At 61.0% G+C, this 21,399-nt stretch overlaps 1 protein-coding gene across 5 annotated transcripts in view; it reads right to left on the bottom strand.

The window, feature by feature from the left end:
* RALGDS (ral guanine nucleotide dissociation stimulator) overlaps positions 1-21,399 on the bottom strand; it is a 66,595-nt gene that overhangs the window by 18,571 nt on the left and 26,625 nt on the right. For 2 of the 5 annotated variants that reach the window (XM_061199695.1, XM_061199690.1), the window contains exons 2-18: positions 15,508-15,618; positions 14,381-14,574; positions 13,717-13,815; positions 12,718-12,911; positions 12,188-12,504; positions 11,223-11,438; positions 10,938-11,041; positions 10,409-10,493; positions 8,967-9,035; positions 8,465-8,560; positions 7,940-7,972; positions 7,521-7,642; positions 7,231-7,326; positions 6,717-6,918; positions 6,343-6,585; positions 4,941-5,055; positions 1,384-2,264 (exon numbers count right to left, since the gene is read on the bottom strand). In XM_061199695.1, coding sequence (XP_061055678.1) covers positions 2,089-2,264; positions 4,941-5,055; positions 6,343-6,585; positions 6,717-6,918; positions 7,231-7,326; positions 7,521-7,642; positions 7,940-7,972; positions 8,465-8,560; positions 8,967-9,035; positions 10,409-10,493; positions 10,938-11,041; positions 11,223-11,438; positions 12,188-12,504; positions 12,718-12,911; positions 13,717-13,815; positions 14,381-14,574; positions 15,508-15,618 — 2,472 coding nt within the window. In that variant the 3' untranslated portion in view covers positions 1,384-2,088. Of the gene's footprint in view, positions 1-1,383; positions 2,265-4,940; positions 5,056-6,342; positions 6,586-6,716; positions 6,919-7,230; positions 7,327-7,520; positions 7,643-7,939; positions 7,973-8,464; positions 8,561-8,966; positions 9,036-10,408; positions 10,494-10,937; positions 11,042-11,222; positions 11,439-12,187; positions 12,505-12,717; positions 12,912-13,716; positions 13,816-14,380; positions 14,575-15,507; positions 15,619-21,399 lie in introns of those variants that run through there. The other 3 variants (XM_061199691.1, XM_061199692.1, XM_061199694.1) reach the window with 3 other exon arrangements.

Genomic DNA, 21,399 nt, shown 5'->3' with positions numbered 1-21,399 from the left:
AGTTCTTCATTTCAGTTATTGTACTTTTCAGATCCAGAATTTCCACTTGGTTTATTTTTATAATTCCTATCTCTTTACTAAATTCCCTATATATTCTTACATTGTTCTCTTGATTTCCTTTAGTTTTTTGTCCATGGTTCCTTTTAGCTCACCGAGCATATTCAAGACAATTGACTTAATGTCTTTGACTAGTAATTTTAATGTCTGAGCCTCCTCAGGGATAGTTTCTGTCCAATTCTTTTTTTTTTTTTCCTGTGAACAAGCCCTATTTTTCTGTTTCTTGATATGCTTTGTGATTTGTTGAGACCTGGATATTGAGTATTATAATATCGTAACTCTGGAAATCAGATTCTCCCCCTCCTCAGGGATCGCTTCTGTTGCTTGAGGGCTGCTGTCTTCCGTTTCTGTAGTGACTTTTCCAAACTGTTTTTGAAAGGCCTATATTCTTTGTTGCGTAGTCACTGCAGCTTCTGCCCCATTGTCTCAGGGGTCAGTGTGTGACCTGGCAGAGACTTCCTTAACAGTTGAAGTTCAGCAGCATCTCCCTTCATCAAGCACTCTCCTGGCTGTTGTGTCTGATGAGGTTCCAGAGTCCCAGAATTGTTGATTCTGATAGTTGTTTTTTTTCCCCAGCTTGACTGTTGTTTCCATGGAGAGACTGATCTTTACTCCACCATTTTCTGTTAAAAACGTTATTTTTATTTATTTTATTTATTTAAAAAAGATTTATTTATTTATTTGGTTGCACTGGGTCTTAGTTGTGGCACGCGGGCTCCTCAGTTGTGGCATGTAAACTCTTAGTTGCGGCATGCATGTGGGATCCAGTTTCTTGCCCAGGGATCGAACCCGGGCCCCCTGCATTGGGAGCGCAGAGTCTTAACCACCAGGGAAGTCCCAAAAATGTTGTTTTTAAAAACACTGGAATTTCATAGGTTGCTGCTATGCCGTGTGAAAGCACTTCCAAATTCAAATACCAGGGGTTCTGAGGGGCTGTCTCAGCTCATGGCCCAGTTTAACGATACTGAAGTGAACATGTGCTCTGTGAAAGGTGGACGTCTCCGTTTCCTTAAGTGAGCCAGAGAAGTGTGGCTGGCCCTTCTTGCTTTTCCTGCCCTTCTTTATTTCCTGCGTAAAATAAACCAATAACCCTGCAAGATTTCCTATTTGAACATGGAATGTGAGAGTCTGTATCTCACTTCAATGAGCACAGGCAATGAAAGAACAATACCACAACTCCCAGGCTATAGTAGAAACAGGATTTTAATATAATATTCAAGTCTAGCATTTGCTATTTACAACAAATAAATATTGCCCCTCCCCAACTGGTAAACATTTTTTTTCACCTTTTATACAAATATTCAATCCCCCTCCCCTCCCCCCGAAACCCTCCTTTCCCACCAATCCCCGTCTCGTGTGGTCTCGTAAAGCCCAGGATGCAGTGGTGAATGGCACTTGCAGTGTCATGAAATCTGACATCAGTGGGACTTGGCCGAGACCGTCCTCACTCACCGGTTAAGAGTGTGGTCCGTGAAGGGGGTGTCTCTCTCCTCTGCCAGGGGAGGGCTGGAGTGGGCAGTGGGCGAGACTCCCTCACTTTCAGTTGGCCCTGATGATGGGATCTTTGGTGCAGCCTGAGGAAGGCCACAATGGTGGGAGGAGAGAACTGCAGTGGTCAGACCCGGTGGATGAGTGATGCCCTGGGGTGCCCATGGGCACAGGTGGCAGTGGCCCACACCTGGCAAGGTGTAAGGGAAGTATACGGAGGACAGTGCCCGGCGGCATGCAGGGCTCCGTGCCCATTGGCAGTGCTCCTTGGCACAAGTCAGCTAGTCCTCTGGTTCCAGAGGGCAGAAGGCACCTAAGGCAGCGAGTGGTCCACGGGAGGCCAGGTCAGCCCATCGACTGGCAGGCATCAATCCCGGCAGCAGGAGAGGTTCAGGGTGAAACTGGAGTCCGGGGGTGGCCTGGGCTGGCAGGTTGGGCACAGCTGCCCACCTGGCCTGAGCCACTGCAGTCTGTAAGTGCTTAGTTGCCCAGCCAGCTAGACCCTGGAAAGGGCAGCTCTGTGGCTGGCCAGCTAGGGACGAGTTAGAAGATGCCCTTGGCAATCTTGAGTCCCTTCTGCTTCATGCGGGGGAGGGTAGAGCTGGCTCCATGCCTGACCTTTGCCCCCTTGGTGAAGGTCCGTTTCTTTAGGACAAAGTCATAGTTGGCAGTAGAGTTCATGGCGTAGAACACATTGGCGTTGTCAGGGATCTTCAGCTCTGGTCGGGGAGGGGCAGAGGGTCAGCTGTGCTTATGGGGGCCCCACTGGACACCCCACCACTTGAGAGCCCCCAGGAGGGCAGGCCTGATCCGGAGACCTGAGACCCCTCAATGCAACTCCAGGACCACCAAGGACCCCTCTTAATGACACCTGCCTGGGACAGACTCTGCTGAGGCACTGAGGGACTTCCCTGGTGGCACAGTGGTTAAGAATCCACCTGCCAATGCAGGAGACACGGGTTTGATCCTTGGTCTGGGAAGATCCCACATGCTGCGGAGCAACTAAGCCCATGTGCCACAACTACTGAGCCTGCGCTCTAGAGCCCGCGAGCCACAACTACTGAGCCCATGTGCCACAGCTACTGAAGTCTGCACGCTTAGAGCCCATGCTCTGCAAAAAGAGAAGGCACCGCAATGAGAAGCCCGCGCACCGCAACGAAGAGTAGCCCCCACTTGCCGCAACTAGAGAAAGCTCGCGCACAGCAACGAAGACCCAACGCGGCCAAAAATAAATAAATAAATAATTAATTTAAAAAAAAAAAGAAAAAAGGAATTCAAAAAAAAAAGGACTCTGGGGACTTCCCTGGTGGTGCTGTGGTTAAGAATCCGCCTGCCAACGCAGGGGACACGGGTTCCATCCCTGGTCCGGGAAGATCCCACGTGCCATGGAACAACTAAGCCCATGCGCCACAACTACTGAAGCCCGCATACCCTAGAGCCTGCGCGCCACAACTACTAAGCCCATGCACTACAACTACTGAGTCTGCGTGCCACAACTACTGAAGCCCGCACACCTAGAGCCCGCGCTCTGCAACAAGAGAAGCCACCACAATGAGAAGCCCGCGCACCACAACAAAGAGTAGCACCCGCTCGCCACAACTACAGAAAGCCTGTGCACAGCAACGAAGACCTGACACAGCCAAAAATAAAAATAAAATAAAAATAAAAATAAAAATAAAAAGGACTCCAACTCCAGAAAGCCCCACCGCAGTCTGCAGCTGGTAAAGGGTCATCCCATCCTGCCCCCTGCTGCCTTCACTGATCAGGAGCTCCAGCTGCAATAAGCTTTCTAGAACCTAGACCACCTCCCCGGAATCCTGCACAACTCAGGACAAGGGCTCTGGGGCCAAGTGAAGGGCGGGCTTTGCCCCAGGCCTCCTGCATAGGGTTTCAAAGGGTGCCAGGCTCCCAGCAGGTACTTGCTCTTGGCTCTGTTTCCCATCCTCTCCTCTGGCCTTGAACCTGCTATTCTCCACTGCTGGGCTAGAACATGTGTACTCTGGGCTCCATCGTGTGGCTCTTACTCTGGTCCTTAACCTGTCTAAGTCTCAGTCTTCCTTTTCTGTAGGATGGGGGTCCCACCTGCCTTGCTTACCTCACCAAAATGGTGCAACAAGGTAAGAGAGGATTTAGAAAACAACTTCTAGGGATCCTTAACCTGTCTAGGTCTCAGTCTTCCTTTTCTGTAAGATGGGGGTCCCACCTGCCTTGCTTACCTCACCAAAATGGTGCAACAAGGTAAGAGAGGATTTAGAAAACAACTTCTAGGGATCGTGGCGGGTCATTGCTAACTGTCTGGGTAATGGCTGTGAATGCGGGATCAGCTCATGAGAAAGGAAAGAGTGATGATAATCTTTGCAGTTATGGCACATCTATGGCACACGTACACACATGAGCATATAAGTCATGTATATATGGATCAACTCACTACCTATTTTATCTCCATTGCGGGGATGGGAAAACAGGCACAGAGGACTTAAGGAATTTGCCCGAGGTCTACAAGCTGTAGCTGTCTGGTTCCAAGTCTGTGCTTGTTCTTGATCCTTTCCCTTTCCCAGTTTTTAGAATACCCAGCTGCTCCCTAGTAGCCTCTGTGTTTAGTATCTACTATGGGCTGAAAGTTTGTGTCCTCTCTAAATTCGTTGAAATCCTAACCCCCAGTGTGATGGGATTAGGAGGTGAGGCCTTTGGGAGGCCATTAGGTCATGAGGGTGGAGCCCCACGAATGGGATTCGTGCCCTTATGAAAGGGACCCCAGAGAGCTCCCCACGCCCTTCCACCATTTGGGTTCACAGTGAGAAGTCAGCCGCCGGCAACCCAGAAGAGGGCCTTCACCAGAACCTGACCATGCTGGCACCCTGATCTTGGACTTCTAGCTCCAGAACCATGAGAAATAAATTTCTGTCATTTGGAAGCCACCAAATAACACCAGTGGTGTTATTTTGTTATAGCAGCCAGAACGGACTAAGACAGTGTCATACGTTCATGGATTTTCACAAATTCGATGCTTTACTCCACGGCAGTCATGATCCTTTCTGAAGCACACATTTCCCATCTTAGCCAGAAAACACCCTTTTGTACGGCCTGTGGGCTCGGCCATCTGGCTGCCTGGCCCCAGGAGAAAAGCCTTTTCTCTCCCCTCCTCTACGATGCTACCACTGAACGAGGTCTCCCACTGACTGTTCACGGCCAGGGAAGGGCATGGGACAAGGGCCCCGCAGCCACCAGGGGCCAGTGAGGAGACACTGGGGGCATCCAGAGCTGCCCCTAGGCAGGTCTGTGTGTGGACAAAGCCCACGCCCACCCCGGTGGCACGTCTTCTGGGGTGATGGGCCTGGGGCACCGTGCTCCCCTGCCCCCCGGCCCCACCGCCCACCTGACCGGCCCTGACTTACTTCGATCATCCGAAATAACCTGCACCAGCTCGTAGTCTTCTGGCTCATCCGCATCCAGGTTGTGTTTGTCCATGGCTTTGCGGATTACAGCTGGAGCCTTGTCTTGGCTGGTCACCTGGACAGGGTAGGGGACAGGCCATCAGGGCAAGGGTCTGGTGTAGCTTGAGGGTCCAGGGTGCAGCAGCCCAGGGCCCTCAGAGCGGCCTCGGCACTGTGCGCACAGGGGCGCACAACCTCTGACCGGATGCTGGGTCCAGGGGGGTTGCGCCTCCTTCTCCTGCCCCTCCGGGGAGGCCTCCATGTACCCCAATCACTTACCCCCCCAACTCCTGCAAGCCTGCCGCCTCCTCCCAACACCACCCAGGGTAACTGCCTGCCCCCGGGGCTGCTCCTCTTAACCGTTCCCCTTGACCCTGCCCAGCCAGGACAACGGTATCATCGCACCCGGGTACAGAAGGCATCTAGTCCCAGCCCTGGAGGTGAGAGAGGAGGAGCTGGCTGGATGCCCAGTGGCCGCCTACATGCCAGGCCTGCAGTGGCTGAAAGCGCGTGCAGGCCGACCCCTGCTGTCTCGACCCCAAGGGCCAGAGCACAGGCGGGCCTCAGACTCGGGGTGACACAGGTGACGGCGTTAACGGGGCATCTGACCCAGTGTGGGAGGATGGGGGAGGATTCTGGGGGTGCAAATGGCTCATTGGTAGCCTGAGTTCTGGAAGATGAGAGGAGTCCCCCCAACCCCCAACCCCCAACCCCCCCTCAACATACACAGTGTTTGCAGGCAACTCCCGCTGGCGAGATCTCAACACCTCCAACTATCCCCGGTGTCTGACACTGCCGGCCACCTCCACGGCCACCAGCCTGGTGCAGCCACTGCTATCCCCCCTGGATTGCAGCAGCCGCCTCCTAACTGGCCGCCCTGCATCTGTCGGCACCAGCCCAGCGCCCACGGAGAGGCCGAAAGTCACCGCTGCCCCTCCTCCGCTCCAACTAACAGCGCTCCTGTCTCCCACGAGATCCAGGCCCCCGACGCTGTCCTGCTCTCCTGACCCCTACTCTTCACCCGACCCCCGCTCCTTCGCTGCGGACCTCCAGCCGCTCCTCCAAGCCCCAGGCGCACTCCCGTCTTGGGAGGCTGCAGGCTGCTCCCTTCCCCCCGCCGCTACACTCGGGCCCTTCATCGGTGAGGTCCTGCCCCACTGCTGGTGTAAACCCCTAGTCCACCGCCCCGGCACTGATCACCATCGACACACTAGCTGCTTTGATTCCTTTTTCTGCTTGACCCTCTGTCCTTCCCAACCCACTAGGAGACCAGTTCTGGGAGAGCAGGGATGGTCCACGGTGTTCAATACGGATTTGCTGCCCGGCAGAGCGAGGGGCCCGTGGGGACGCCCGCCCGGCTCACCAGGATGCTCTTGTACATGTTGCCATTGTCCACGTCCAGGCTCACCCGGATGATGCAGCAGTCGCCCACCTGCTGGTTGTAGAGGGGCAGCGCGGAGCTGCAGCTGCAGACCCCCGACACGGAGCGCTTGTGGGTGCGCGCGGTGGCCACGGGCGTGGTGGAGGCTGAGGAGGAGGAGGTGCTGCTGGAGGCCGAGCTGATGCCGGAGGTCTCCGGGGACGACTGGGAGGTGGACTCCCAGAACTGCGGGGGACGGCACGGTCAGCAGAGGCCCCGGGCCACTGTCCAGCTCTGGGGGCTTCTAGCGTGGAGCGGGGAACTCGGGCCCTAGGAAGGGCTGAGAAGGGCTGCCAGGGAGGGGGTGGGGCAGTCACCTTCTTCTCCTGGCCGTCAGGGGACTCTGGGACAAAGCTCACGTTGATCTCCTCCACATCGGAGCTGGAGGAGCCGGCCGAGTGGACACTGAGTGCGTCGGCGATGTCCCCGCTGCTGAGGTAGGGGCCGCACCTGAGCTGGTCACAGGACTTGGAGTGGCAGCTGCTGCTGGTACTGAGCTCCGTGCTGGGGGCCTGGCGGCTGCAATGGAAGGGCTGGCTGACTTGGGGGAGGCCTCTCCTGGGACACAGCCCACCCCTGTCCCCTGCACTCTGGGCCGAGTGCTCAGGCAATCACCCCATTGGCTCCAGCGTCCGACAGATCATTTAGCATCACCCCATTTCACAGGGAGAAAAAACTGAGGCCCGGAGGGGTGGAGCAAGTGGCCCAGTCACAGGGCTGTCGGCGGGGGAGCTGGGATCCCAGTGCCAGCTGCCTGACTCCTGAGCCCACTCTCAGCCCGAAGCTTCCCTGAGCCCCGAGGGAGCGCCCCTGCCCACCCGGCCACTCAACTCGCTCCAGCGCTTGACGATGGCCGTGTTCTTCTTGACCTTGAGGGTGTTGCTGGCCGACTCGGAAGGGGGCTCCAACTCACACGACAAGGTGTAGCTACAGGACAAAGTGGCGGCTGTGAGGAGCCGCACTCGGGTCTCCCTCCCGGTGCCTGCCCGGCAGCTAGAGGCCAGGGGCCCGGCCGTCACCAGCGACAGCATCCAAGGCTGCCCAGGATCCCAAGTCACAGGCTCTCTGGAGCTGCCCAGAGACAGCCCACGTGTGCCCCCCCAGCTCCTGCCCGGACTCACCTGTCAGCCTCGCTGAGCCGCTCCATAGCCCGGAACCAGGCCCCAAAGTGCTCTTCGGGTGCGATGCTGTAATTGTTGCAGGCCGACTGGAGCAGCTTGATCTGGGCGATCACTTCGAATTCCTGGGGCCAGAGGGAAGGACAGGACGCTGACGGTCTGGGTGGGCCAGGCCTGTGCCAGCCTCTGGGTCCCCACTTCCCACCCTGTCCTCACCGCCAGGTTCAAACAGCCCCTCCAGGAAGGTGTCCTTGATTCGACCTCCTGCCCCATCCTCCCGTGGGAGAGGCTCCCCCTCTCTCTGTATCCAACTCTCCCCAAAAATGTAAAAGGGAAGGGTCGGAGCCAGGAGTTCTAGCCAGGTGGCTCTCTGATCCCGCCCCCCACACGGGCCCCCTTCCCGTGAGGCTGCGGCTGCTCACCTTCCTCCTCTTCTCGAAGTTGATCAGCCTCCCCTGGAAAGCACACGGCCAGCGTCCATCAGAAAGTGTCCCCTAGCCCATGACCACCCCTCCCGGGTCCCAGGCTGCACTACCCAGAACACACACCAGGGGGCAGCACAGCACACACACCTGGACCTGGGTGGGACCGGAGTGCCAGGGAGGGGTGGGAGGGGGGCGCCGAGGCTCAGGGGTCTGAGAACAGCTAGAGAGACCGAGGCCTTGGGCAGGAAGGCCAGGTTGGCCACATGTGCCCGACCTTGGAGGGCCCAGCCTCTCCACCCATGGCCGCCACCTGAGGGAGGGGCTGCGTCCTGCTGGGTCAAACCCCCTGCAGTTCTGAGCCCCACCAGCCGGGCACCAAGCTCTGTTCACTCACTGCTGAGATGGGCAGGTGTCCCCGGGACACAGGGACGGCCAGGGGGCTCTCGTAAGATGAGGTGCACCCTCTGCTGAGAGCTCGGGGCTCAGGACCCCCACCCCGACCCCGGCCCTGGGCTCACTCACATACAGATAGTCCTTCATTGCGGTGTCCAGCATCACCAGGTCTGTGAGGAACGTGCCCAGGTAGGGAACGGTGCCCTGGATGACACCCTGTGATAACTGGGCAGGGGCGGGGGATGGTGGACTGATGAGCAAGGCCCCTCCCCTGAAAACCCCTCGGCCCCACCCAGGCCTCCCACTTGGAGCAGCCTGGGGACCTTTAGCCATTGCTCCCAAGTCCCCTCCCAGCATGCATGGACCCAAACTCCCTCTAGCCACCTTCCAGGCCTGGCACTTGGCAAATCCCCAAGATACATGGTCCCTGGCCCCTGCCCCCTCCCAAATCCCCACTGGGCCCAGCTCTTCCAGGCCCCTGCTCTGGTGGCTACTAGCTCCCCGACACCAGCTGGTCAGGGCGCAGCGCCCCCAGGCCCCGGAGGTCGGTCTAAGGGTCATGTCAGGCAGCGCAGCTACAGGAGCGGGGGCTCGGGGCGGCCCCTCCTCTCCCAGCCTTGGGCGCACTCACCACCTCCTTCGGCCGCCTCTGGGCTCTCTTGGGGTTCATCTCCAGGGTGGCAAACTTGGAGGTCCCCTCCTGCAGGGCCGAGGACAGGGTCGGTGAGGCCTTCTGCCCATCCCCCCAATACCCACCAGCAGACCCGACCTTGGCCCTGGTCACTGGTGCAAACGCTCCAGCCACCCCAGCGTACTCTGTTCCTAGATCTGCACCCCTGCTTGGGTGCTCACGGGGTGTGGGAATGTGGGCCAGCAGCCCGGCCTCCTTGGAAAGTACAGATGAGGACACCTGCCCCTCGGGGTCTCCAAGGACTCAGCGCCACGCCTCCATCACTGTGGCTGTGCTGTTCCCCCCGACCCCCCGTCTCTGCAGGAGGGTAGGAGGTCCTGCACAAAACTCACGCAGGTTTCCCTTCCCCCTTGAACCTCACTGCCTCCCCGTGAAGTTGGCACCCCGGGGTCAGCATTCCCCCACTCTCCAGATGAGGAAATTGAGGCCCAGAGACAGGCAGCGCCTTGCCTCTGAATGAGCCTCAGAAGGACTCAGAGGAGAGCAGGAGGCCCTGCTGCCCACGCCCCCGCCCTCCACGGACCAGGTCCTGGGCTCAGAGCCTCTGGTGTGTGCCGGCCCCCAGCCGGGCGAGCCATCGAGAGTGGGACAGGGACTCTGGAGGGGGGCCTGGCTGAGCAGGGTGTCTGCCGGGCCAAAGCCTTCACATCCCCACGGAGCCCCTCGGGATGTCCCCTGCACAGAGCTCTGCCTTCATCCACTCAGGAGGGGTCTCCTTGGTGCCACCTCTGAGACGGTGAGCTGGGGCTGCTGGGAGCACTGGGTGGTAACACTTTGCTTCCTCTTTATATGAAAGTTTCTGGGAAAGGACCCGCGTGAATGCATTAGCACCCCCCCTGCACTTGCCACAAGCCATCTGGGGCATTTGTCACAGCCAACAAAGGCCCTGTGGTGAGACTCTGAGAAGAGTCCCTGGATTCCTTTGCAGTGTCTGCCCTGAGGCAGAGGGAAGAGCCCCCAGCCCCCAGATCTACCTCCTGGGTCTGCTCATTTGGAGGACGGCTGGGCGGCCGCTGCAGTACCATCCCTGGGCAGGCGGGGTGCCTGGCCCTCGGAGGTGAGTGCAGACAGAACAGCAGCAGGGCCTGGCTTTGGGAGACAGGCTGGGCTGCTCTGGGGGAGGAAGAGACCCTCCTCCTTGACCTCATCCACCCCGAGCGCCCGGGTGCGGGACCAGTGAGGACCCAGGAGACCCTAATCGTGCTCCTCCCCCGCCCAAAGCTCTGGAACAGCCCAGCTGCCCTGCTCCAGCCCTGTACTACGGCCTCCTGTCTCCCAAACTGCCCCCCACCTGCCCACAGACCCGAGAGATCTCATGAGAAGTTTTCGAAGAAACTTTCAGTGGAACATAAGCCCGTCCACCCCAAGCCCCCGGGCTCCACCTTGATGAGCAGCTCTCTGCTTAGGGAGTAGTTGTTCTCATCTGAGAAAATCTCCGACAGCTTCTGAAAGATGCGGACGCTGTCCCTGGGGGAAGGAAGGAGAAAGGAGCGCACGGTGGGGCGGGGGGCGGCGGCGAAAACATCTGAGGACCCAGAGACCCCAACCTCCTGGATGGGTGGTTTCCAAACAGAGTTCCGCTGGACCCTAAGGGCTTGGTAGGTCTAGAGGGGTGGGTCTCATGTGGGTCACCGGGGAACCCCATTCCCAGTCTACTGAGCGGCTCTGTTTTGGCTAGTTCTGATTTTAAGTGCACAGAGTCGCGTGGTTGAAGCAGACACGTGAAAATCCCCAACGTGGCTCAATCCAGTACCTGCCAGACAAGGAGACCAGGTCCTGAGGCAGAACTGCTGGGCCTGAGAGACCCCGCCCCCCAGGATGCACTGTCTCTGGGCAGGTTCCAGGCAGCACCCAGCCCCGTGGGAGGCCCCGGGTCCACCCTGGAGCTCCTCCAGGGAGGAGCCTGCCCACCTGGAAACTTCTTCCCACGTCTTCTTCAGCCGGTGGATGGAGTTGCTCTGCAGAGCAGAGAGGATGGCGTAGAGGGACGAAAAGTTCTTGAGGACCCGGCACTCCTGGGAGGGAGGGGCCAGGCTGTGAGAGGGGGCCGAGCTCCCACCTGCTCCAGCTTCAGTCCCTCTTAGGGGGGAACCCCCCCTCCCGGATGGGACAGATGCCCCGGGAGGTGCTCCTGGGGTCGGATGAGATCAACCCAGGGGCAGAAGGGGCTCCCCCGGGCCCTCGGCGGCCACGTACCCTGGCCACCTCGATCCAGTGCTCCACCACCCTGGCCCTGGCGCGGGCCGTCACGCTCCGGTCCCCGAGGCAGGTGGTGATGACGCAGTTGGCCACGCTGTTGAACTGGGCGACGGTGGCACGGACGGTGGGAGCCAGGTGCTCCTTGCCCCTCTTGTCCCGCTGGGACCAGATGGAGCCCAGGCAGTGGTAGGGCACCACCTTCTTGAACAGCTCCTGGGGGCAAGGGGAAGGTCACCCGGCTCTGCCGCACCCCAGCTCAACGCCCACAGTCCCCCCCCAAGGCCCAGGCAGGGTCACCGGTCAGAGCTGGAGCTCTGGAAGCCGGGGAGGTGGCTCGAGCCCGGCCGGGGGAGGTGCGGGGAGGTGGCGTCTCTTCGTTTTGTTCCCTGCCCACTGTGGGCACCCAGCACGAGGTGACCCAGGGTGACCCTGGCAGGAAAGAGAGGTGGCCACCTTCCCCAGTCCACCCTAACTCCCAGCACCAGCTGCGGCTCACACCTGCCCATACCAGGCGGTGCTTTGCGCCCTTGATCACGCCTCAGGCCTGTCCCCTGTCCAGATGCCCATTCACGTGGGCACTACAGTCAGAGGCTGCGTCTGCCGTCTGCCACGGCTTCTAGCACGCACCAGGTGCCTGCTAAGTGCTGAAGCTGCTGAGGCCTCCTCAGCCGACGTGGGGGGCAGCGGGGGCGGCCCATGGAGTGAGCTCCCGTCCGCTACCAGGTGGGCCAGACCCCGCCCAGCTTTCTACCGTTCCACCTCATTCCACCCAGACACCGTGTGCGAGGGATGGGGCCCGGGTCCACAGCCTGGAGGGGAGTCGAGGCTTTCAGGTGAGGAAACCTGCCCAGGCGACACGGTTTGTAATGGGATTTGGGGCAGAACATCAGCTCTGGACAGGGCAGGGCAGACGCCTGAAGGAAGGTGCACCCCCGCCCGCCCTGCTGAGACGAGCTGCCTACCGCGTCCATCAGCGTGAACTGCTCTGCCACCAGGTCGGGCGGGAACGCCAGGAGGTGAGGCTTCTCCTCACCCAGCCCGTTCTCTGCAGCCACAGGCAAAGGCCAGGAAGGCTCTGGGGCTAGAGCTGGCCCGAGCTCTAGAGTCTGAGAGAGAGCTGGCTCCAGCTCTGGAGCTGGTGCTGGTGTTGGTGCCAGAGCTGGCTCGAGGTCTGGACCTGGCACCGGCTCGAGGTCTGGACCTGGCACCGGCCTGGGTGCTAGAGCTGGTGCTGGCACTGGCTCTAGGGCTGGAGTTGGTTTCAGAGCTGGAGAAAGAGCTGCAAGAGGAGCAAAGTTCAGCAACACGCCTGCCTTTTTTTCCGAGACACACCACTGCCTTCTAAGACAAGCCTCAGCTCAAGAACCAGCCCAGGACATCTTCCCCGACAGCGGTCCCCACGTGGGCGGTCTGAAGCAACCTCGGGGGCTCCTCCGTGTCCAGCACCGATCCCTCCCCTCACGCTCACACGCACCCACCCCGATCTCCTCACCCTCCGGCTCTGCCTTGATGAGCTCTGTGTGCTCCAGCTGGGCCAGGAGAAGGTGGGCCCGGCGCTCCAGGTCGGAGCCGGGCATGTTGAGCTGCACGTAGGCCACCAGCTGCTTGAGGCAGGGGAAGTCCGGGGGCTGACAGAAGTCCTCAGAGTACTGGTCCAGCCAGGTGCCCAGGATGGAGGAGACGGCACTGGGGGCAGGTGGGCGGGCAGCAGAGTCAGGGGCCTGGCCTCTCCTTCCACGCGGCCCTCCCCTGGCTCCCCCATGGGGGCTGGGCTTCTGGGCCCGCCCCTGCCCCACTCGCACTGGGCTGCCAGGCAGGGGCAGGCCTGGTCGGCAGTCTTGGTAGGAAGGGGCCCTCCATCCCTGGTGACCACCTCTCCCTTCCTCGGGGGAGCCTGACTCTCTCCTGTCTGCCCCCAGCCCCCCGGGCCCTCCCCACTGGAAAGGAAACTGCAGGAGGGCAGGGAGGGCCGCGCCTGCTCTGTTCATTGCGCTGGGCTGGCCGCACACAGTAGGCGCTGCGTAAACAGGGGAGGGAGGAGGGGACAAGCAGAGCGTGCCCCCTGCCCGGCCTTCACGGGCCTCGCGCACCGGCGGCTGCCTTAGTCTCCGCGCCGGAGTGTGGGGCTCGTCCTCCCAGGGACGCTCTTCTTGGTGGTGGGGACGTAGCCGGCCCCCTGACCCTGACTGAGCTCCCGTGAGCCCCAGCTGAGCACTCGCAGTGGGCTGCGAGGCTTAAGTGTCAGCAGCTTGGCCCCCCACACCTCCTGTCCTGGGCCCCGGATCTGAGCGGAGATGGATGCTCTCAGGGGCCGGCTCTCAGCCCCCAGCCTCCCCTCTGCTCCCTGGGGACATGGGACCCCAGCCACAGCTCTGACTCCTTTCCTCCTGCAGGAGGAGCCCCCAGACCTCAGCCCTCTAGCGGGAATCACAGGATGTGTGGCAGCCAGGGTTCTGCCCAGCCCCTCCCATCAGACCCAAAGTCTACTCACTTTTTCAGTTGGTCCTGAGGTCCGCCGTTCACGCTGGAATAAGGGAGGATGCACCCGTATCTAGAGGAGGCCGTGAGGGCGTCACATCTACCGTACCTGCTATGACGTCTAGTGTTACTGGCTGACCCCCCGACTAGGATGGAAGCCCGGGAGGGCAGGGATTTTTGTCTGCACCGTTCACTGAATTAAGCCAAATGCCTAGAAAAGTGCCTGTACATGGTCGGTGCTTCGTATGTATTGCTAAATGAATGAGCCCAACCAGCACCTTACAGATGCCTGAGTGGGCCTGGGCCCTCAGCCAGCCCCCAGCCAGCCCTGCTCTGCCTACTCCCAGGAAGGACCCCTGAGACAGAATCTGGAACCTCCTTTACAAATGGGAAAACTGTTCTGCCCAGGGGCTGAAAGCAGAGAGCTTCTCCACGGGGCAGAGGAAAACCTTAATTAAAACCACCCCATCCCTCAGCAGCCCTTTCCACAGGGCCGGCGCTGGCTGCACTGTCCACGCTTATCCGACAGTCCTGACAGCCCTGGGAGGTTGGGCCTCTGGGCAGCCCGGCCTTCACGTGAGCAAACTGAAGCTCAGAGAGGTAAAGCGACATTCCCAAGACACACAGCCAGTGGGTGGGCGGGGAGCCGCTGTGCCGGGGAGGGGCGGGGCGCTCACCTTTGGAACAGCAGGTCCAGGACCCGCTGGGTGGTGGTGAAGGCTCGGTAGGTGCACAGGAAGATGGTGACATAGGAGAGGTCGCTGCCCTGGAAGGCGGGCACCAGATGCTCCACCAGCTTCTCCAGCGTGCCTGCCTTCACGGTCCGCACCTTGCAGGTCTCATACAGGTTTAGGGCTGACTCATTTTCATACTGGGGTGGGACAGAGAGGGACAGACGGTCAGCGGCAGCACCGTGGCCCACTAGGAGGGCAGGGGTTGGAACTCAGAGGAAGTCCCAAGCGCTCGGTGACTTCTGGAAGGAGATGGGACGTGAGTGCCCCGGACAGAAAAAGGGTCTCAGCTTTTGAACTGGAGGTGGGGGATGATGAAAACTAGCAATACCAACACCTTCAGGTCGTTTTGTTAGCTGAGTAATGATAGCGCCTCGCCACATTAAGGGCAGAATCCCCGAGATCCCTGGCAAAGCATCCCCGTTCTAGAGATGAGAAAACAGAGGCTCAGCCTGGGGTGGAAGGGCACGGTATGTTAGGACCCAGAGGCTATTCAGGGCGGCACTGTGGAAATGGCTGCAGAAAGGAATCCCGTCAAGGTCCACGGCAGTGAAAGGCTGAGTTGTGGTTGGTAACCAGCCTCCCTTCTGAAATGTTATGCATCTGTCAGGCCCCCGCTCTGACCTGGAGGGGTCATGGAGTTGTGTTCCGTGATGGCAAGTTGCAGAGAACCATATATAGTAGCCTGAGCCCTTTTTGGGTTAAAAAAAAAAAAAAAAGCCCTACCAAGTAAGGTGATGAAAGCCTTGGAGAAGGTGTGGAAGGACAGTCGTTAAAACAAGAAATACTGGGGCAAAATGCATAAATAAACCCCGCCTCACATGAAGGGGAAATAGTATAAAAGTGTCTTTTTTGATGTTCATACAAATAAGTGAACAGTGAACTATGCACTTGGCCCAGCCCAGGGCTGGACTGTAGGGGAGGGGTGAGGGCCCAGATTCCTTTGGGAGCAGGACTGGGGGACCCTCAGGCAGGAAAGCCCTGGGAGGGAGCCCAGTGGAGTGGCCAGGGTGGCCCCTGGATCCCGGGCCTTCTCGAGGTTCTGGGCACGGAGACGCCCCATCCACACTCACCCCAAGCCAGCGCTGGCCCTTGTTGGCGCCGTGGTACACCTGAACCTTGCGCAGGGAGATGGAGTAGATGACCCCGTTGACCAGCTCTTCGCCAATCTCCTGCGTGGAGCTCTGCAAAGACAGCGCCCGGACGCCGGGCGGGGGTGTCGGGGCCTGCCTGGCTGTGCGGCAGGGGGACACCCCGTGCCACTTCCTGCTCCCTAGATGAGGCAAAGGTCGGTGGCCACAGAGACCTCCAGCCCAGAATGAAACAGGACGACAGCTGGAGGGCCGGGGGTTACTATCGGGGCGGCAGGCACTGCCCCCAGCACCCGCCTCCGCACCCCACCAGCCATGGCTGGGTGTGAATAAGACGTACCCACTGGGGTTCCAACGACAGCCTGCCCCTGCCCAGAGGGGTCTCCCCGCTCTCGCCCCCACCCCAAGGCAAGTACTGTTATCCGGTCATTTCACAGGTGACTACACAGAAGCCGAGGGAAGAGCAACCCATCCAAAGCCATGCCGCTGCGGGTGAACAGCGGAGCCGGGACCCCGAGGCCCTGACTCAGCCCAGTGCACCTAGGGGGCTCTGGCCCCCCGAGAAGATGCCTCCCCCAGGGCGTGAGGCCCCCTGGCCCCCTCACCCTCATGTGCCCAGCCGGCCCCCGCCAACAGCTGCCCCAGCCCTGGAGTCAGCCTCCTGGGTCTGGGGCAGGTGCGGGCATCCTCGACGGCCACAGCCAAGGCCACTTCCTTCCCTTTCTGCTCATTCAGCCTCTTGTGCCTTCTTGGGCAACAGAGGAGTTCCCAGTTCCCTGTTCGTCATCACGTGCATGGGGACAGCATGAGAACGATGACAGTGCTGGCGTCCGGGCTGATGCCTGGGGTTCCACAGAACTTCAAAACCAGAGGACTTTGGCTAGGCCAGGAAGTGGGGGGGGGGGGGTCATCTGGCTGCTCCCTGGAGCCCGGGCAGAAAGACCCTTGTTTTAAAAGGCAGTGATCCCTCCTGCTGGGCAGGCTGGCCCGGGGGCTGCATCAAGGCCTGGCCAAGGCCACTCGGTCGTTGCTGCCCTGGGCTTCTCCACCCCCTCTCCCACTGCCCCTGTCCGGGGATGGGGTGAGCTTGCAGTGGCGAGGGGGGCCTAGGAGTAAAGAGACAGACCTCTGAGAGTTTAGGGAGGAGGGGGGAGGTGCTAGCTGGCAAAGGGCCATCAGTCACATGGTCAATGCCAGCAGCTAGGATCACGGGTCACTGCCCCAGCTCAGGGTGGGCGTGGAGCTCACAGAAGGCCCAGTGGAAGTGCTGACTCAGCCTGGGCCCCACCGACAGCCCTTCCCTAAGTCCCTCGGCCTAAGCTGGGCCCCTGGGTAGGAACCAGGTGCCCAGTGTCCTGTGGGCTGTACCCCCGGACATCAGCACCCCTGGGGTCAGGGGCTAGGGAGCGGGGGTGGGCCTGGGCCACTTACCTCCTGCCTCAAGGTCTCTGGGAGGCCTGGGAGCCACCCTCCGGAAATCTACTTCCTCTGACCCAAGGCCGCCCTCCCACTCTGGGCATCGTACCAACGGGAAAGCCAGTGCAATCACACCGGGGCTCCTGACCCTTCGCCTTCTCTGGAGACACAGCCAGGCGTTTCTTGGAAGTCAGCAGGGAACCCGCAGGTAGAGGGCCCTCACCTCAAGAGCCCACGCTTGGGGAGGTCCAGCCCTTCCATCGAGGAGGGGAAACTCCTCCTCCTGGGGCAGAAGAACTGAAACAGATGCGCACTTTCCCCCCCTGGGTCACACATCCTTCCCCGGCCTAGAAGAGGCCGCGGTGATGGGTGATGCCAGGCGCCTGCCATCCACCTGCGAGACCAGGGCCCTGTCCACCCCCCGTACCTCTCCCCAGGGGTCCTCGACTGCCTCTCGCAGAGGCTGCTGCCCGCCCTGGAAAGGCCCGTCCCTCCCCGGGGGATTCCAGCCACTTCTGGTTCAGCCTGGACCCAGTGTCCTGAGCACCCAAGTCACCGGCAGCAGTTTCGAGTCCCCATGCTGGACCTGCCTGCCTGTGGGCACGGGACTCGAGCCCCGTGGGAGCGCACACAGCACCTGGCTCCCAGCGGGGGCCCCCATCAAGGCCTGCTGGACAGAAGCGCTTCCTGGCCAGGCCAACCAACGGGAGGCCTCGCCATCCCTGAGCGGGTCTAAATAGCGGCTCTGCAGTGAGCCATGGGCCTCGCTGGCAGCCGAGCAGCTGGCTGCCCTGCCCAGGCGTCATGTGATCCCGAGCCCTTCCCCCACCCCGAGGGGCCCCCTTCTGCCAGCCCGGTGGGGGGCAGGGCAGGACGCCGACAGCAGCACATGCTGGGCCAGGGGGAGTCACCGCCCTGTGGCACAGATGGGGAGCTGCTCCAGCCCCGCGGAGCTAACCCTGTCCTCTCCGGGCCCTTCACCGCAGCCCAGCAGCAGGAACAAAACCAGATCGTCCAAGCAGTGCAGAGAGCAGGCGTCATTTAAACCGTCGACCAAGAGACAACGGCGGAGCGGGACCCAAAGAGAGCTGCCCGCGTCCTGGGCACAAAGCGGCAGAGTGGGGCGTCTGCTCCTCGCTCCCACCGCGCTTCCAGGGACAGAGAAGGACAGCGGCCGACAGCCCTGGCGCCTGCCCCGGGACCCTCTGGGGCAGGAAGGGCTGGGCCCTGGCCCCCACAGGTGACCCATCCTGTTAGCAGACAGCACACAGGCTCGGGAACAGGCAGCCCGTGTGGGCAGCGCCAAGCCCCTGGGGATGCTCTGGCAGGGGCTGGGGAGCTCCCGGGGGAGGGCGTGGCCGAGCAAACAGCAGATGCCCTGGGGGGAGGCGTCCACAGGGCAGCAGTGAGCTCTTAGGGGAAAAGAACGCCAGGTGGGTGGCTGTGTCCTCAGGGGACAGATCCTCCTGTCCCGCCCCAAGCAGGCACCCACAGATGTCCCCAGGGCCCGGGGACACAGCTGGCAGCTGGGCCTTGCACACAGCGCCCGGCCTTCCACCACTTGGGTCTGGAGTGAGGGTGGTGAGATGCCTCCAGCCCCTTGTGAGCAGAGGCTGGTAGAATGGGCACCAGGGTGCCCCACACCCCGCTGTCCCTCGGAGCACAGCCCGGAGCCCCAGGGACAAGGAAACAGCCTGGGTGACATGTTAGTGTGTCACCTGATCAGCCTTCTTGGGGTGATGGGCCAGCAGGATGCCGTGTCCCCAACTGACTGCAGGCCGAGCCCTGATTCCCGCAAGACAGAATAACAAGGTTGCCGGGGGCCGATCCCACCCTTATTTCTGGAGAGAACAGAGGGGACCTACTGGGCCTTTTCTAGCCCTGCCATCTCCCCCAGAAGGCGGCTCGTGCCTGCACACACGGGGGTGGCGCCTTCTCCCATCCTGGTGACCTCTCTCCTCCCGCTCAGCTGTACATTTCCTGTGGAAGCTACAACTAGAGACCACGCGGGGCCTCCAGACCCACAGATGCCTCTGGCTGCAGACGGGCTCCTCCTCACTGGCCAAGGGCTCACGGAGGACGTGGTCTCCTCCCTGGGGCCGCAGGTGGAGAAACCTGGTCTCACTCAGGTGAGGGTGGGGGAGTAGGCTGGTGGTGGCCTCCATGTGCATGAGATCACCGCCCGGGCACCTCATGGCACCCCGCTGAGCTGCTGCTCAGGTCCACTGAGTCACAGAGGTCACCCGAGGCCCTGACCCAGCCACCCGCCAGCACCCTGCAGCCCTGGGCACACGAGGCCCCTCCTCCAGGGCCCCCCGGACCCAAAGGTACTGTCTTTCCTGCGGGGCTCTGGCTCCCAGCTCAGCTGAGCCCTGCAGCCCTTGGCCTCAGTGAGCCTGTCTGGGAGATGGGCGAAGGGCAGCAGCTCTCCAAGGGGATGAAGGCGGCAGGGGTCACGAGAGGGGACACGAGCGGCAGGACCAGCTCGGCGCCAGGCATACAAAGCACCCAGGAACAGGACCTGAGGACGCTGTGGCTGGGGAGCTGACGATGGACACCGGGCAGGGGAAAACCTCCCGGGAGACCTGCCAGATGCCCGGGGACCTGGAGGAGGGCCAGGTGAAAGGGAGGGCGGGTCATCCTAAAACTGTGGGGAGGAGGGAACCAGGCCTGCGGCTTTCCGACCTTTTAGCCTTCTGTCTGAATGCAGGAGCCAAAACACAGGAGAGGGATCAGGGATCAGAGAGGGCTGCTCAGTCTCTCCAAATCCCAGGATGCCGGGACAGCTTGAATACAAAGTTAAGCACCCATTTTACAGAGTGAAGACCAAGGCCCAGGGGAGATGGTCAAGTAGAAAGTGTCCAAGTCCTGGTTCATCTCTCAGATTGTGTGCCCAGGGAGGGAGAAAGAAAACGCCAAATGTGCGTGGCCCTCCCGGTGGGCGACGGGGCGCCACCCTCGGGCCTGCCCCCACCTCAGGTGGGTGTCCTGCACCCTGAGCCCGAGGACATGAACAGACCCCCGATGAGGACTCAAGGTCAGCCCTGGATGGGGGTGGCCACGCTCCTGGTCCCCAGGCACCGCAGCCCAGAGGTGGCCTTGGTAGGGGACCACACGAGGTATCTGGGTGACAGGGCAACTGGGCAGCTCAGTGACCCCAAAAACTGCAGTTTGGGGACCAGCCTGTGCTGAGCCTCCACAGAGGCTGACCCATCTCCCCAAGAACCTTCCCGGCCAGCCCGAGCCCGGCTACTCGTCAGCATCTAGGAGAGAAACGTGCCGCCAGTGGAGAGCGGAGACCAGACCTCAGGCTGGCCTTTCCCACCTCGTCCTCCTGCCCCCCCCAGGACCAGCTCCCGACCGTCAGGCCTCTAGGGGCCAGGCCTGCAAGGGGGCGTGGCTGGTGACAGCTGAGGAGGAGGGTGGCCTCTCACGAGGGGGTGGAGGGAGGGCCAGCTGCCATCAACACCACTGGCCACAGCATCCAGCACTTGAGGGCATTTCCCAGGTGTCAGGCCCTTCGCACACTCATCACATTTAATCCTCCCGACACCTCACCTGATGGGTGAGGAAAGCCAGGCGGGGAGCTCATCCCCGTCAGGAGCCAGGAAGAGGCAGCCAGGGCAGGGATTTGAACCCTGGCCCGTGACAGTCACGTGCCGTGGAGACACACCTAGGCCTCGCTCCACCAGTGGCTGCCACCGTCACAGCCTCAAAGTGCAGTCCAGCCCCTGGTCACACACATGCTAGAGGGAGGGAGACCAGAGACAGAACAGGCTTCCTCAGGTCACACAGCCAGCCGGGGGCGGGGGGGCGGGGAGTGGCAGTTCCCTCGCACCCGCACCTCCCCACTGAGAGGGGATTGGTCGGGGCTCCTGCCACAGGATGGCCAGGGCACCCATAGGCCTGGGGTCAGCTACGAGAACCAGGCCTGGGAAGCACCATGCTGACCAGGCCGGCCAGCATCCTCCTGGAGCCCTGGGCACGGGCACTCCCCTGGCACCTTGTCAGAAGACACAGTCGTGGCAGCCACGGCCTGTCCGGCTCTGACGCAATACCAGGCACCATGGGGACCGCTTGTCAGGCTGCCTGTCTCTTTCGGTCCTCACCAGAAGCCTAAGCGGGGCAACTGGCATCAAGTCCAGATAAGGAAACCAAGGCTCAGGGAACGAGAGCACGTCTAGGGCTGCGAGAGGCTGAGCTGGCCTTCCAGCCCAGCTCTCCTCCCTCCAGAGCCCAAGCTCTGGACCAGCATGTGCGACGCTGCCCCTTGGGTCAAAAGGACAACATCATGCCTCCCTCGAGCCCGCAGAGCTGGCTGTGCCAGCATCCGGGGGCTCCCTGGGGAGGAGAGGAAAACGCCGGGCAACACGTGCTCCCCGAGCTCCCAGAACGCAGGCCCCCGTGCTGGGTGCCCTCACGCCGCTCACCCAGCACCCTTCTGGCGATCGTCGGCTC

This window comes from Eubalaena glacialis, chromosome 9, assembly GCF_028564815.1.
Source record: "Eubalaena glacialis isolate mEubGla1 chromosome 9, mEubGla1.1.hap2.+ XY, whole genome shotgun sequence".
Lineage (NCBI taxonomy): Eukaryota > Metazoa > Chordata > Mammalia > Artiodactyla > Balaenidae > Eubalaena > Eubalaena glacialis.
This window is presented reverse-complemented; position numbering and strand designations above follow the sequence as displayed.